The 16,863-nt window shown below is 38.6% G+C and overlaps 3 protein-coding genes across 5 annotated transcripts in view; 1 reads left to right on the forward strand and 2 right to left on the reverse strand.

Annotated features, from left to right (window-relative positions):
- LOC121639986 (Fc receptor-like protein 5) overlaps window positions 1-16,863 on the reverse strand; it is a 907,115-nt gene that overhangs the window by 551,541 nt on the left and 338,711 nt on the right. The window lies entirely within an intron of this gene.
- Window positions 1,216-16,827, forward strand: LOC121639999. Of its 3 annotated transcripts, XM_041985645.1 has the most exons (5): window positions 1,216-1,291; window positions 3,060-3,446; window positions 3,753-3,806; window positions 3,917-5,230; window positions 5,264-6,349. In XM_041985645.1, the coding sequence occupies exons 2-5, from the start codon at window positions 3,086-3,088 to the stop codon at window positions 5,605-5,607; spliced, it is 2,073 nt and encodes a 690-aa protein (XP_041841579.1). In that variant the 5' UTR covers window positions 1,216-1,291; window positions 3,060-3,085; the 3' UTR covers window positions 5,608-6,349. The 3 variants fall into 3 exon arrangements, with proteins under 3 accessions (XP_041841579.1, XP_041841580.1, XP_041841578.1); XM_041985646.1 differs by lacking the exons at window positions 3,917-5,230; window positions 5,264-6,349 and adding an exon at window positions 16,501-16,827; XM_041985644.1 differs by having other exon boundaries at window positions 3,917-6,348.
- The window catches only part of LOC121640058, a 29,045-nt gene continuing 22,870 nt past the window's right edge, over window positions 10,689-16,863 (reverse strand). The window contains exons 5-6 of the mRNA XM_041985744.1: window positions 12,165-12,207; window positions 10,689-10,857 (exon numbers count right to left, since the gene is read on the reverse strand). Coding sequence (XP_041841678.1) covers window positions 10,689-10,857; window positions 12,165-12,207 — 212 coding nt within the window. The remainder of the gene's footprint in view (window positions 10,858-12,164; window positions 12,208-16,863) is intronic.

Genomic DNA, 16,863 nt, shown 5'->3' on the forward strand with positions numbered 1-16,863 from the left:
ACTCATGCATGTGTCTTTTCTTTTTTGATTTTATTACCTTACTTTGCTGTGTGCTGTTCATCACTTTGTAAATCTTTTTTTTAAAGTGCTATACAAATAACAATTTATTATTATTATTATTATTATTATTATTATTATTATTATTATTGCTACACATGGAATGAGCTTAAATGCTTCTGATATATTCTACTTTATTAATGTTCCCAGGTGGGAAATTTTTTCCTTTGCATGCCACCCATCCTGGTTAGGAGCAGTGGGTGACAGATTCCAGCACCCAGGAAGCAGATGGAGGTTAAGAGCCTTGCTCAAGGGCCCACAGTGGTTTACCTTGGTTGCCAGCGCAGGTATTTGAACCCAGGTTCTTCAGACCCAAGCTCACCTCTGTAACCACAAGGTTACGGTTTAACCTGTAGTTATCAGTGGCACTGAATACACAAAACCATCCTTTTGGAGAGAAAAAATTATAAATATAGTCTGTTTAACAATTAATTGCTGTCGCAACTTTCAAAGTAATTATCGGTCATGTTTATCCATTTTTTCTAACTCTATAGATCTGGGGGAATAAATAAATAAATAAATAAATGAATAAATAAATAAATAAATACAGAGGAGTGGGTGTGAGCAGACTGGGACATTTTTCACTTTTGACTTTTTCTTTCCTTTCTTAATTACAAACCTTAACAATAAACTTTTGACTGGTGCTGTTTGTGTTTTTTGTTGAATATCAGTTCTTTCTAGTCATTTAATAAATATTATTCCAACCCAATCCCACTTTTTACAGTGGGATTGGTAGGTATCTGTCCATCCATCTGTCAAGGAAGGAAATACCATTCTACTCACTTAAAGCAATGTGTGCACTGCCTTATGCAGATGAATTAAAAATTATGCTTTGGTGTTATATGTAGCACAGAACTAGAAGCAGGGTTAAGAAACCAGGAAGTAAGAAAGAGCTACACAATACACCAAGGTTATTCTGTCATGTAACTCTGATTTTGAAAAGAGAAAATCTTGACAAAGACATTATTAATGTAGAGAGACAGATTGCTTATAGGGAAACTTCCTTTTATCCCTTGCAACAAATGAGAATTATTTTTACAGAAAAAAATCTTAATTATTTAGCCTTTAAAAGAATCCAGAGGCAGTCCTCTTAAATTCTTGAATAAACAAAAGGGAGCTTAACAACGCCCCTACAAGTCATACAGAAAGTGAAAGCATCCTAAATATAAACTGTTGGTTGTAAAGAGGCAGTACCACTGGACTTTCACAAACTCCACTTCTGACATCCCAGCTGGTAAGTTCAGGTTACTAACCTACAGCATTTCTGTCTAATAACTCTACCAAGTAGAAAAGATTAGAAGCTTATTGGTAAAACGCTCCTCAGCAGCCACATGTGTGACAGGATGAGTCATGTTTGATGGATGTGCAGCAGCAGTTTTGTGTTTATCATCTGACTGTAAATATCAGGAGATGATATGAACTGTTTCCTTGTTTGAAACATTAGTTTGAGGTACTTATGAGGGCTCACTTCCAAAGATGGGAAAAAGTTTAATAGTTTTATCTGACATTACAGACCATTACAATTACAATTTGGTTTCACTTTCTGTTTTATCTCGGTGTTGCTGTGTGGGACTCAGTTATAGGCAGACAAAGAACAATGGCTTTTCGACATTTTGAATAGAGGTCAGTGTCCCTGAACAATCAGACCAGGTGAACTAACGAGCAGAAACCAAACTGAAGCGCTGGAGAGGTCCTGGGCGCGTGCATGGGACACCTGCAGAGCTGGGAAGGACCTCCACCAGCGTGGGACACAGCAGAACTGGGTAGGACCTAGGCGCGCCGTGGGATGCTGAGGAGCTGGGCATGACCTGTCCGCATCATGGGACGGTGCAGAACTTGGGGCAACATTGGAGACATGGACTGTGTAGTTGGTGGCGACACTGGAGAAATGAGGCGTGGAGCTGTTGGTGACATTGGAGACTTGAGGCGTGAAGCTGGCGGCAACGGTGCGAGGTGAGATTGTCTGGAATTTTACATCCTTCTGGCCCCCACCATGGTTCATTGGACCCCCGGAATGGTGACCTCTCGGGAGAATCTTCTGTCAATGAGGCCCGCCACCCCAGGCAGCTTAGCAGTTCTGCCAAGTTCATGTGTGACCAGTTCTTTTCATGGAAATCATCCATCCATGGGTCACTTCCCTGTAGCCATTTTGCCAGGACCGCCGAGGGGATGTAGAGGGCCTGCTGGGTCTGTGTCTGGCCAGTTCATTCTGTCAAGAACAGTGGAAGTGAAGACCCCAAGTGCAGGCTTGAGAGGCAGACCGGTGCAGGTAAAAAGATCTTAATCTAGAGTAACTAAACTTACAGAAACAAAAGACTCCACTGGCAAAAACACTTGACATGGCATGGACGAAACATCTAACAATAACTCTCAACCAACAGAAAGCAGGAAATAATGAAATGGCAATGAGGAACTGAAATCAATGGACTTAAATACACAGAAGTACAAACAAGACACAGGCGAACTAACCAGCAGGAAGCAAGAAACTACAGAAAATGACACCAAAAAACAAGAACAAAAACCAAAAACATGAACCAAGAACATAAAGCAAGATCATGACAATGACAAAGCATACAGGATTATATGTCTACATACATACATACATACAGTGGTGTTTATGCATTTATCAATCTAATTTTACTTTTTTATCCTTTTTGCATTTATTTTATTTACAAAGATAATTTCATAATATTTTGTCTTCTTTATGAACTCCATCTATTCTCTATATGTGATGTGGCATTGTTTTATGTGCATGTCTTTAAGAACTACACAGGGTCTTTAGTGATGATGCCACTTGTGTGACGCAGGCAGGAAGAAGTAGGATCCCAAACAGAGATGTGTATATATAGGCCTATATCTCTATAGTTATTACTTCATTCTGCTCCATTTTGAATTGGATAATAGCAGTTTTTTCACTGTTATTTTTGTTAAAAAAATACCAGCATAAATATATCAATCATTTTAATAATTTCCGTCATGTCTTTTCTTTTCTTGTTCTTTAGAGCAGCTGCTTTACTGAGAATGCAAGATGGTGATGGAAAACAGCAATAAAATGCTTCAAGCAGAAAAGAAACAAATCAAGCCAAAGGATGAGATCAGCAATAAGATCAACAACACAGTCTCTAGGAGCCCATGGTTGAAGTTATCTGGAAGTGCAGCAGGAGGACTGGGGGAGGTTTTCTTAGGGTCAGGTGTTGCAGTTTTGCAGGACAGAGAGGTCAAAGCACCAGCAGAAGACACCACCAACAGTGCACAGACAGGACAAGAGTATGTTACAAAAGTAGGTGTTTACAATGCATTCATGCCCACAACACCAGGGCAAGGAGCTGAGGGAAGAGATGCACAAGAGCCTGAAAAAGCAGTGACATCAAAGGTTAAAACAGAAAGAGGTAAGAGGTGTTCATCATCTGCAGTGTCTGTAAAGTACAGCATCTTCTATTTCCACCTCTAAGTAATGTAGTGCACTGACTGAGCTCATATTGGTGTAATTAGCTGTGACTCTAACACTGTATTGCTAAAATAATAATTTTCTTCACCCTGCTGTAAAGCTTTTAATGTTTTAAAGCACTTTGAATAGTTTTGTTAAAAGATGTGCTATACATAAAACATGCCTTGCTTTACTAAAAGTAAACTGAAATGTGCAATTTGTACTAAACACATACTGCATACATCACTCTGTCATTTTGCTTCTGTAGTCCCACCAAGGATCGTTATTCCAGGTCCAGCTGGAACTCACAAGTGCATCAAAGGTAAGAACATAGTTAGAGATGATTCATATTTGCTTCAGAGCCAGGACTGACCAGTTAAACAACTAATTCACCAATAAATAAAGACAATAATGTTTTGTTTTTATTTTTAGTGCTAAAATTATACAGGATTGTGTTGCTGGGGGAAGCTGGGGCTGGGAAAAGCAGCCTGGGAAACAACATATTTGGAGAGAATGTGTTCAAGATAAATCAACCTCCTAAATGCCGCGGATCAAGGGAATGTCAAGTTGAGGCCAAATCCGTTCACGGAAGAAGAATTATGCTGGTTGACACTCCTGGTTTTGATGGCACAGATGGTCCAGAGCCAGACCTGAAGGACGAGATCCTGAGGGGTATCACAGAGTGTGCTCCTGGGCCTCATGCTTTTCTGATTGTGCTCAAAGTTGAGAAATTCACTAATCAGAAGAAGGCTGCCATTGAAAAAATTGGCCAACTTTTCTCAGAAGAAGCTTTTAAATATGCTGCTGTTGTCTTCATTCTTGGTGACCAGCTTCCTGAGGGAATGAACATCGAGGAGTTTGTGGATCATAATAAGTGTCTCAGTGATTTGGTAAAGAAATGCAGCGGTGGATATCATGTCGTTGATAACAGATGCAACCAAGAAAAAGACTGCAACCAGCTGCAGATCTTACAGCTGCTCAACACAATAGAGAAGATAGGGATGGAAAACAAAGGAGGATGTTACACCAACAAGTTGTTGCAAGCAAAGAAAGAAACAGGAAACACAACATCAGTGGGAAATCTGCCACAAGCAGAGACTGAAAATGAAGCTAACAACAGTGCCTGCAGGAATATGTGGATAAAATTATCAGGGCCTGCAGGAGACGCAGTGGCAGAAGCTTTCTTTGGACCGACTGTTGGAGTTGTGCAGGAAATATGTGGAGATCAAGAAGCAGAGAACGAGGATAGAGGAAGTTCAACAAATGCAGAGGAGGGAGAAAATAGTGAAAGAGAAGCGGGAACAAAATCTGAAGCAGAAGAAGGAAACAAATCTAATACTGAAGAAGACACTGAAGATGAAAACGAGGAGGAAATAGAAGAAACAAATGTTGCATCGGAAAATGAAGCACGAAAGGTAGGGGGAAAAAAAGATGCACAAGAAACTGGAGAAGAGGAAGCAACAGATGAATCAGAGGAAAGAAAATCAACAATGGAAGAAGTGCAAGAAAAAGAAGAAAGAAAAGCTAAATTTTATGAATCCATATTTGCAGCTGTGGGATCAATATTTGCAGCATTCGCATCAATATTTTCAGCAGTGAGATTAATATTTGCAGCATCAACAGCTGCTGCAACAGCATCTTTAGCTGCAGCAACAGGATCAACACCTTCAGCAACAGGATCAACACCTTCAGCAACAGGATCAACACCTTCAGCAACAGGATCAACACCTTCATCAACACCTTCAGCAACAGGATCAACACCTTCAGCAACAGGATCAACAACTGGATCAACACCTTCAGCAACTGGATCAACACCTTCAGCATCTGGTTCACTAGCTGCAGCAACTGGATCAGCAGTAGCGCTCAAATTGGTTGAGGAACTAGTAAAAGCAGCTGCAGTGATAATCCCAAAAATACAGTGGTTTATAGAAAAATTTAAACAACTTCTTGCTCTTTTAAGAGACCTGAAGGAGCATGGTGGAGTCATCCTTCTGGTGGTGGTTTTCTATTTGTTGCTAGCATTATCTTTCTGTGCCAATGTACCAGCTGCTGGAACCATCCTGCTGTCATTAGGAATACTGGCAATGTTCTTGTTGATAGTGGCTTTGTTTTTGGTCATATAGAATAATAATATTACACAGCAACCTGTGCTTGTATTGAGTCCAGAAGACAACAACACAAATGATTTATAAAGATCAACTTGATAATAGTTTTATTTGCACAGGTTATGTAATTCATTCTGATTCATGCAGAGTTTAAAGGGAGCCTCAACAACCACTTTTCATTCCTAGAATGTCAAATAAAGTGAAAACCTCTCACAAAGACCAAGTCTGCATGTTTTATCCAGTGTTTTATAATATATAACTAAACCTCTGATGACCTGGGAGTTAGACGGGTTTTTTTTTAAACAGCCAAGGTTTAATTGTTTATTTTCTATTTTCTTTATTATCCTGAATTAGTATTGTATTTTAGACTAAGCCATTATTTTAAAAACATTGTTTCTCTACACATGTACTCTGTGTGGGCTTTGTGGCACTTGGAGATTCATCAGCTGTATATTTTGTTTTAGCATTTTTCTTAAATTGAAAAGCTTCAGTTTGTGTCTTCAGCTTTTCATTTTTTCAGTGTATGAACATTTTTAGAAAAAACGTTGCTTTCGTATTTTAGTACATCTATCTTTTAACATCAGCAGAAAAAATTATTTTATCTTTAACGCTCTATATTTGACAAATTTAGCTGGGTTGTTTTTCATGTTCTTTTTGTTCATTTGATTTTTAATTATTTTAAGCAAATAATCTTATTTCATAGATTTAAACTGAAGGAACACAGTTTTCTGTATTTCTTCTCTGTTCTCTATGCTGAATATGTCTATCCTTTATTAAATATGTAACAACAATAAAATGATATTTAAAAAAAATAATAAAAATTCTGGTGTATTTCTCCCCTGATATCTGAGATTTGGTTTGTTACTAAAACCATAAAAAAATGTGCACATCAACCAAACTTGAGTTCATCTCAGTAAAGTCATCAGTGATGCTTAAGTTTAAAAATTTTGCCTGGAAATATTCCTTTTATCATTTAGTGTTTATTTTGTTGTATGATTAACTTTTTAGTGTTGTTTACAATGACATGACTGTACTGCAGTTGCAGTAAGTACATTTGAGATTAAACTTTTTAAACAGTTTGATCCCACAGGTTCTATTTTGTAACTACACTCATGGTGTTAGTGTGGAGTTAGTGTGTAAAGCTTAAAATAAGGAACTTTTTTATGTACACAGTTGAACCAGTTTTTCCCTTCTTTTAAGGGGTTCATCATAACAAATATGAGTTATCTTAACTTGTTAATAAATGGATTTTGGATAAACAGATTTACCTTTACTTAATAGGGGAAATAATTAGGTTAGTAAAACCTACTTTTCTTATGAGCATACAGAAAAAGCTGAGGACAAGATTTGTATTGCAGCCATGCCTGCTACAACAAATTTTGTTTTAAATTATTGAAGTAATTGTACAGTTATTTACCATGGTAACAATGACTATCACTGAGCAAAGAAAACCATGGTCTGAAATAAAACATTTCTGATTCCTTGAAAATGTCACTAATACTAAAACTGGTTGTCTGGAGTGTCCTGGTCCTGCCAGCCTGGTCCTAACCCTAACCTTGCTGGAGAGGTGGTCCTGGGTCCTGCATTCATCTAATTCTTGGGTCCAAGCAGAAGTCCATGCTCCGTGGCTGTGGTCATTGCCTATGGTGCTATGCTCTGTGGTGGCTCCTGGTTGCCAAGATCCTGGGGCTTTCTATGTTTTCACATTCCTGAAGGGGCCCATTTCTATGATTGCACTCATCACTAAACACTTCTATCTTGCACTCATGCCCATACACATGCATATCATTCACTTACACACATGCAAACACAGTTATTGTGTTATCCTTAGGTTTAATTAGCAAAAGTTTCCATATAGTTATTTCTAGTGTTTTGATTGATGTAAAGAGGCCAGAGGATACCCAGAATGCATAAAGTTTAGCAGTTCAGACAGGAAATTGGACACAGGAGCAGTGTAAAAGCTTAATTTTCCAAATAAATGCCCCCGTGCAGATTTGCACTTGTTGGACTATGTAAACATCATGCCATTAACCGGTCAGCGTGTCTTGGTGTTTTCTTTTTTGTTTTGTTTTGTTTTTTTTTCTTCATCATGGATGATGAGACATTTAATCTGGAAGGTGGAGAATCAAAAGATTTTTCCAATCCTCCTGTGATTTCGTGATCTTGCACATCCAGTAAAATCTGATACATGACATGCTCCTGGGGTGGATTGACCAGCCACGGAGGTCGGAACAAAAGTGCGGTGCAGCCAGTGGAAATTGGGGTAACATCTGTCACTTTGCTATTGCTATTGATATTTAGCATTCTCTCTAATCTTTGTTGCCATTTTTCCAGTATTTGACCAGTATTTGTTATCCATGACATTACACCGACATCCACACTAAATTCATTAAATTGCTCATAAATTCATTTTGGTCCAGGGTATGTGTTTTCAACAGTGATGTCCTCATTGGCCTCTTCCCATAAAATTCTTTTTGTAAAGTGCCAATTCACAACAACATCATCTCAGGGAACTTTACAGACAAATCGATTTGAGCCAATTCATCTGACATTTGATCTGGCGCTGTTGTACCTTGACCTTTGAGTTTAGGGGGCGGCGTGGCTCAGCAAGGTAGAGCGGTTGTCTTGTAACCCAAGGGTTGCCGGTTCGATCCTCTGCCAAGTCGAGTTCATGTCGAGGTGTCCTTGGGCAAGACGCCGAACCCCTAATTGCCTCTGATGGGTCGTGGTCGAGCGCCTTGCATGGCAGCTTCCGCCATCAGTGTGTGAATGGGTGAATGTGATGTATAATGTAAAGCGCTTTGGGTATCATCCCAGGTACAGAAAAGCGCTATATAAATACGGACCATTTACCATTTACCTCTTGAGGTTGTTGTGGGATCTTAGGTTACCATTTGTACTGTCTCTTAAATTTGTCATCAATCTTCCTCTGCCAGCCTGTCCAGGGAGGTTGGTTGTAGTCCCATGGACAGACATTCAGGAATGTTGGTTACAGTCATTTGGGCCCACATCCAGAGATGTTGGCTACAGCCTTGTGGCCCACACCATGTCACCAAACAGCACAGTGACTTTTTGCCACTGTTTAAACAGGCAGACTGAATGATTACAGGTTTGAAGACACCTGTGATGCTAATTATAGGACATATCTTGGTTTAACTTGTTCTGATGGTCAAATTATCTTCATTCTTTTCTAGGGGTGCCATCATTTATGTCCAGTCCTGTTTCATTAGTTTGTTTGTTTGTTTGTTTGTTTATAAATAATTCTTATGAACAACAATTTAAAAGCAACATCTGGTTGTTGCTGGTTTATTTTTTACTAAATCCTTATTATTACTTTGGTCAATTTTAAGTTATTTAAGTGACCAGTGCGAGTTTTTCATTCATTAACAGAGGATTGTAAGCTATTTTATCCATGTCTGTGTATATATGACAAGAGCAGTGTTTACAGTTTACCAACACAAGTGCATGTGTTTACTAAAAATGTGTGAAAGAGTGGATGAGTTTTTACCTCAACAAAGTGAAACAGGGTTTGATGACATATGAGTTCAGGAAATCAGAAAAAACACAAACTGACATGTCAAAATGTTTTATTGGGCTGAAAGTTTCCATTCAGTCATTGATGATAGATGAGAGATTAAAACCCAGTATGTAACAAATTATCACTCCTTAACTGGTTAACATGTTAACATCATATAAACAACATGAAACAATGACAGGTATCTTTTTGGATCTCTTTAACGTGTTACATTGTCAACAACTATCTATCTATCTATCTATCTATCTATCTATCTATCTATCTATCTATCTATCTATCTATCTATCTATCTATCTATCTATCTATCTATCTATCTATCTATCTATCTATCTATCTATCTTCTGACACTTGACTGGTACGACACCTGACTGGCTCACATCTTCTTTCACAGTTTAAACCTGTTTAGTAAATTTAGATCTTTATTTAGTCACAACCTCTCTGTAGGTCTGACAGTCCACAGGAAGTGATGTCACTGTGATAGCAGAGCTGATCTTACATCTGATTGGCTAATTGCAGCTGAAGTAAACTAACTAACCTAAGCTGACCCTGATCTAAAGCCTGTTCCTGGTGAACTACTCTGACTAACCCTGACATGAAGCCTAGCTAAACGAGGTTGGTCCATAACTGATTTGCACATGCTTTTCATTGTTGTTCTCTATCAAGAAGGACCTCATGGAGACAGAGCAGAGTTAAACCAGAGTTTATTTACAGAACATACTTCAAGGCAGAGCTTACAGAACACTGAACCAGGACGAAAAACACAGAAGTCCAGAGTCCAATGTACTTGTATTGGTAAACTGTAAACACTGCTCTTGTAATACATACACAGACATGGATAAAATAGTTAACAGTCCAGATAAAACAGTCTGCTTCTTTCTCATAACATTTTTTCTTATCCTGCAGATGCCTTGTCTCCATACAACCCAGTGTCTTCTATGAGAACCACACTGTTCCCAGTCCAGAGTCAGAGTTACGAGGTCATCACTTAGAAAAATACACAAGTATTTACTCAGGAAAAAGAGAATGCACAAAGATGGCCAGAAATGGTTAAAGACTATTCATAATTATTATAATAAAAATGTTTATCTATCTATCTATCTATCTATCTATCTATCTATCTATCTATCTATCTATCTATCTATCTATCTATCTATCTATCTATCTATCTATCTATCTATCTATCTATCTATCTTCTGACACTTGACTGGTACGACACCTGACTGGCTCACATCTTCTTTCACAGTTTAAACCTGTTTAGTAAATTTAGATCTTTATTTAGTCACAACCTCTCTGTAGGTCTGACAGTCCACAGGAAGTGATGTCACTGTGAGAGCAGAGCTGATCTTACATCTGATTGGCTAATTGCAGCTGAAGTAAACTAACTAACCTAAGCTGACCCTGATCTAAAGCCTGTTCCTGGTGAACTACTCTGACTAACCCTGACATGAAGCCTAGCTAAACGAGGTTGGTCCATAACTGATTTGCACTTGGACCACAAGTTTTGGGGGACCTGGGTCACAGTTCAGAGGAACTTGAAATGATTGGGTTTTCAGATCCTCTTCAGTCAGGGCAGGTATGGAGACAGACAGTTCAGTTCCAGTAGGGGTGGGACTTTGGTCTCAGGGGAGCACTTGGGGGGAAGGGGCTTCTGATATTTATAGAAAAGCTTCTTTTTGCAGCACAGCCAGGTGAAGACCAGAAGTAACAGAAAGACCAGACCCACTGGCACATAACTGCAAACAGAAAAACACTATTAGAACCCATACCCCACCTCATGTTCCACCAGGGTCTCTGTGGACCTTAGAGTTCATGTGTTGAACAAGACAGACCCAGATCTCTGTGGACCTCAGAGTTCAGGTGTGGATCAGGGGTCTCATTTATAAAACAGTGTGTAGCAAAGCAGACTAGATGTATGAAGGGAAAAAAGATTGTACACAAACTTTCAGATTCAGAGGTTTATGGATATAAGGCTCCTCTTGATAATCTGATTGATTTATTCATTTATTAAATGTTATTTATTTACTTTGAATTATAGAATCTATATAATCTTGCTGGACCTGACAGAAGGGGACAGAAAAATGAGGAAGGCAGCAAAAAGAAGCAAAAAGGGAAGCAGAAAGAAGAAAGAGGAGACAAAAACACAAGAAATAGAAGCAATCCAAACTATCACCAGACAACTAACTACTAAACGCGTACAGAAAGACAGAGAATTTCCTACAGCTTATCCTGAAAACAGAGCTGATAGTAATCAAGATATCCTAATTAATAACCAGATCAAAAAACATATCACAAACATATCAGAATAACAACAAAGAACCTGATACACACCCACAGAAAAAAAAAACAAATAAAAGAAAATATCTTAGTGTATAAACCCACTTGACAACTCAGTGACTATGTAAGCATGCAGAATATGAGGAAGGAGGATTAATCAACGATGAGGATTGGTGAGTGAGATCGTGCAAATGCGTCCACGCCTCTACAGAGGCTAGAGGCAGACTGGGGCGGCCCAGAGACCCAGGCCATAAGCTGCAATCCTGGAGCACAAACCCCCAAGCCACCCCACACCAAAGACAATCCCAGACCCACCCAGAGAGTTGCAGAGGAGAGCCCCAGCCAGAGCTCCCTGTGGTCACGTGATACAGGGCCAAGATAGGCAGCCATCGACCCCACCAGGCACCTGCCATTCAGGGTGGCCAGAGCAGAGGCCTCATTTCCTTTTTTCCCTACCTACGCAACCTGTAGTCTGCTTTCCTACACACAGTTTTATAAATGAGGCCCCAGGTGTGGATCAGGATAGACACAGGTCTCTGTGGACCTCAGAGTTCAGGTGTGGATAAGCAGAAGGACAATTTCTGACATCACAGGTCCTACAGAAGAGTTTCTCAACAGGCAGAACTTGAGGTTTGGTTCTAGTTCCAATTCAGACCAGAACCTCAGACCAGAACCCATGGTCTGGATGCTTAATGTAAACATGTGATCTGCAAATTTTAGGAGAACTGCTTAGAGTGAAAGATCAATACAAGTGATTGGTTCTTACATGGCAATGGCACGGCTCCAATCATCAGGTAAATGTTGTGGTTCTGTGGAGGAGAAGCACAGAGAGATCCGATGAAGTCTGGTTTCCTCTCAACTGGTTGTGTGTGACAAAGGTCCGTGTACATCCCGGCCAACGGATTTTCTTTTTGATATTAAAAAAACAAAATCGGGAAATTAGCCGATTTCCCGATTTTGTTTTTGAACAATAAGAAAACGAGAAACAGAAAATTTTTAATGACTCGTTTTTAGCTTTTGATTTTCAAAAAGAAGAACGGAAAACAAAAAAGGACTGTTATCGATATTCCGGCAGTGTGTCTTTAGATGAAAAATTAGAATCAGAAAATGATGGGAATTTTTTTATTTTCAGTCTTGGATCATGGTTGATTTTTTTTTTTTTTTTTTTTATCATGACCAGGAAGCTGTCCCTGCACATTATGCAGCCACACAGAACATCAACAGTTGCTGCAAACGTAATGAGGAATGGATGTGGGAAGTTTTATTCTCTCTCGTGAAGGACAACGAGTGGACAACATATGCAGAATTTTCCAGGTAGGCTAATCTTTAAATGCATAACATTTAAGTTTGGATTGAAAGCTGTCCTTAGCTAAACAAGATACATTTCTTATGTATGTTGAAGCATCTTTATAATACAGTTACATGAATGAAAAAAAAAAAATATATACACACACGCACAGACATATAATATGATTCCATATATGATTCCATGTTCCTTCAACTTTCAGATCACACCAGCATATTTTGTGGATCTAGAATGCTATATTTTGGTGTTCTATCTAACTATGTGTTTTGGGTGAGCTGCAGTTTATCAGCTTTGCACTTTAACCCATGAGAACCCGACATGACATATTTGTCGCATACAGTTTCTGAGACATTTTGCTTCAATTTATGGTATAAACGTTGCTTAAAATCCTGTTGAACACAATCTGATACTTGTCTTCTGTCCCCTAATAGATTCCCAGAAGCATAAAACCACATTATATTTTTAAACTATCACATGATAATAAATGATAGATATCTCCCCCCAAAAAATGTAAATGTTTTTGTCATATTTTATTAAAGGGCCAAATAGAGACCTCATGTTTAAAAAAAATTTACTTTTCTTACCATTTTTTCATGGGTCGGGCTCGGGCCTTTATGGGTTAAAGCACAAACTGAATTTGTTTGCTGGATACGTAAAAAGAAAAAAAGTTATTTCAAAATTATTTATTGCACTAAAACAGTAACATGATTGTAAATAAAGTTATGTGAAGCGTTTTGCATTGCTACAGCTTTGACAGTTAATATAACTTTTGTGAACAAAACAGTTTTGTTATTGACGATTCAAAGCATATGTAACACTGAGGTCTCAATTCAAATATATCTATTGGTGGTGTCAATAAGAGATCTCACAGCATCCTTGAAAGGTCCATAATTGTGATGCACCACTTTTTAATATAGTGATTTTAATTCAACTCGATGAGGTATCTAAGTAGAGGTATTTCATAAGGCACACATAGGTTTTACCATATAAAGCTCTTAGGGGCCTTAAAGACTGGACTCAGCACACATCTCATATGTAAAGGTATGTGTCTTCACAGGATTGGCTTATATAGGGCTAAGGAATGTCTTTGTTTGAAAGGTATATAAGGATGACATATATGCTCTTCAAGGTTTTCTCATTGGTTTTGAGACCTCCACATTTTCAGCAGAAATCTGTTTTTGATGCCTGTCTTTTGTGATAAATCGTTTTATTATACATGAAGCTGGTATCCAGAGAAAATTTTCCTGAAAGTAATTTTTTCTACATCACCTGACCCAAGATACATCAAAATATGGTGTCACGAAAGACTGATTGTGCAGTGCCTTTGTTCTCCTCAACTGACTCTCCACTGTGTTTTGGGGGTTTTCTAGGGAAAAGGCTGTGGAGTGATACTGAAAAATTCCTGTGTGGGCTGTGTGTGTGGATCTTTGGCTGCCAGAGGTCTCCTCTAAACTGACTTTAATTTTTTTGCTCTGTGCCTCACCAGAGATGGGGAGAGAATGGGGGGGTAGATAGGAAATAGTTAAGAAGCAGAGCATTTGTGCTGTAATTTCATATAGAGGATTGGAAGTCCTGAATTTGTGACGAGAAGAAGAAGAAATGTTTAAGCACCTCTAAAATTTGAGTGAATTTGACTCAAAAGTTGGGGTTAGATAAAGAGTGAAAAGTAGTGAAAAATAGGGTGACCATGATCTATATACAGTGACTTTTCATGCACCAATTCTTACACAAAGTAGAACATTGATTGTTAAGAATCAAACTTTACCAGCAAATGTGACAATAGGAAATTTTAAGGATATCTGGTGGATTTGTGGAGATAAAGCCTTTTGCCCTATGGATGGACAGGATGTTGTTACATGGCAACACTGAAGCTTCCAAATGAGTAGTGATGGTTCAGAAGGCTCAGGAGTCAGAGCAGGTTCAGTCTAATGTTATTCCTGAGACGAGGAAGAATTAGGGGGGAATTGTGGGGAATTCATATTTTTCCATGGTATGGAGTGACAACAGATCACATTGATAATAATATTTACACCCTGCAGGTTTTTGCTAATGAAACTATCAGAGGATTTGAATATTTATCCAATTCACAGATGAGTTACAGACTAGCATTGCTGAAACATGACATGGCTCTAGATTATATTTTGGCTAAACAAAGTGGCCTGTGCATGGCTTTGAATTTAACAGGTGATGCTTGTTATACATTGATTCCAGATAATTCTGACAATTTAAGTAGTGTTGTAGATGCTTTAAAACTTATAAGGGCATCAGACGGATCTGGGAGGTCTGCAAATGCTTGGTTGCAAGTTAAACTGGGTCCAGTAGGAGCTGTAGTACAGATTTTGATAACGACCCTTGTGGCACTGTGTGTTATGTTTTGTTTTTGTACGTTATTACTGACCTTTGCTAAGGAAATATTAAGATGGGTTGGTGTGGTAATGCCTGGTGACCAAGTTCAGATGCTGCTGTTGCGTAGAACTGAGGAAGATGAGGTTATAGTGGAAGGTGAATTATTCGAACAATATCCATTTTAATTTATACTTCTATCACATGTAGTGTGTTTTAGTATGCTTTATTATTTTGTAGTTTCCTCCTTTTTAGCTTGTATAACCAAGGGGAGGAATTTGATATGTTATTTTTACTTAATTCTTATCTAAACACAATTATTTCTAATTTTTGTGTTTAAAATATTTTTATTTTTATTACTTTGGCAAAGATACTGGTCATTATTCGTTATTCTTCTCAGTGTGACATGGGGATGGCCACGTGGACTTAAAAGTGCAAATAAGGACATTAAACAGGGACATTGAATCTTGAATACTGACATCATGATGGAGACATCTGTGCACTGAAACACCATCAACACATCAGTCTACCCATCTGGAGGTTTAGGAGTCACATTTATTTTGTTTGTTTTCTTTGTTTTTTAATTTAATCATATGCTGTATTAATCTGAGTTTTAAGCTGAGTTTTGTGATGATGTTATGTGTGCTATTGTCATGCATTTAGTTTTTTATATGTAGATGCATAAGGGATTTAGTATTAGGCAGATAGATAATATTTTATGGCTCTTATTATGTAGATACATATGGGTGACCTCGAGTGCTTATTTTTTGTTTCGGGAGGTGAGCATTGTTAGGCAGGACATGGGCCCAAAGGGGTCAGATGGGTCGACTAGCCTCTTTTGGGCGTTTATGATTTCTTTTGGGGCTCTCATATGAGTTTATTTAATTTGAGTCTTATGTAGTTAGTTATATTTCGAGACTCTTAATTAAAGTCTCGAAGAGGGGAAATATGTGGCATCTAAATGGAGGTATTCTATAAAGCAAACATAGGTTTTACCATATAAGGCTCTTAGGGGCCTTAGAGACTGGATTCAGCACACATCTCATATGTAAAATCACAGGATTGGCTTATATAACCCCTGTTTTGCACCGGCATATTACCCCGGCGCTGAAGCCTCTGCTGCTATTCACGGCCATTTTAGTCATTGGTTTGGTTTCCACTGGGTGCGCCGCAGCAAGTATCAGAGGCGTCCCAGAAGCCCATTGTTGTGGTGCTCTGCTAAATTTAGGTGCCAAGTCTATTTTTGATGCTTCATGCACCCAGAATGAGTCAATTCCGCAGTTCAGATAGGGACAGACAGGAAATCAGACATGGGAGCAGTGTAAAAGCTTCTGGTATTTTTCAAAATAAAAGCCCCTGTGCAGATTTGCGCTGCTAAACTATGTAAACATTACGTGTTTAACCAGTCAAGGGGTGTCAGTGTTTTTTTTTTTTTTTTTTTTTGCCATCATAGTCAATGAGATGTTTATCCTGAAAGTGGAGAATCACAAGATCTCGTGGATCCTGCAAGGTGGACTGAACTCGCCGACGCTCCCCACCTGACACGCTCCCGGTATTCCGAGGGTGTCGGAAACAAAACCGTGGTGCAGCTGTAACGTGGCACCCCTCGCACCTGGTGTAAAGGAGGGAGTAAGGAATGTCTTTGTTTGAAAAGGTATATAACGATGACATACATATTTTTTGGTTTTTGAATTGGTTTTGAGACTTCTTCTTCTTTTGAGACTGAGATTTTCTGCAGAAAGCTGTTTTTGATGTCTGTGTTTTAGTAATAAATCTTTGTAATATACATGAAGCTGGTACCGAAGATGTTTTTTCC

The sequence above is a fragment of the Melanotaenia boesemani genome, chromosome 5 (genome assembly GCF_017639745.1).
Source record: "Melanotaenia boesemani isolate fMelBoe1 chromosome 5, fMelBoe1.pri, whole genome shotgun sequence".
NCBI lineage: Eukaryota > Metazoa > Chordata > Actinopteri > Atheriniformes > Melanotaeniidae > Melanotaenia > Melanotaenia boesemani.

Bases quoted from the DNA above. Each gene is read 5' to 3' on its own strand.
- LOC121639999 (XM_041985644.1), top strand. From the start codon at position 3,086: ATGGTGATGGAAAACAGCAATAAAATGCTTCAAGCAGAAAAGAAACAA. The intron at 3,447-3,752 runs GTAAGAGGTGTT...TTGCTTCTGTAG, and splicing joins AAAGGTTAAAACAGAAAGAG to TCCCACCAAGGATCGTTATT. The intron at 3,807-3,916 runs GTAAGAACATAG...TTTTATTTTTAG, and splicing joins AACTCACAAGTGCATCAAAG to TGCTAAAATTATACAGGATT.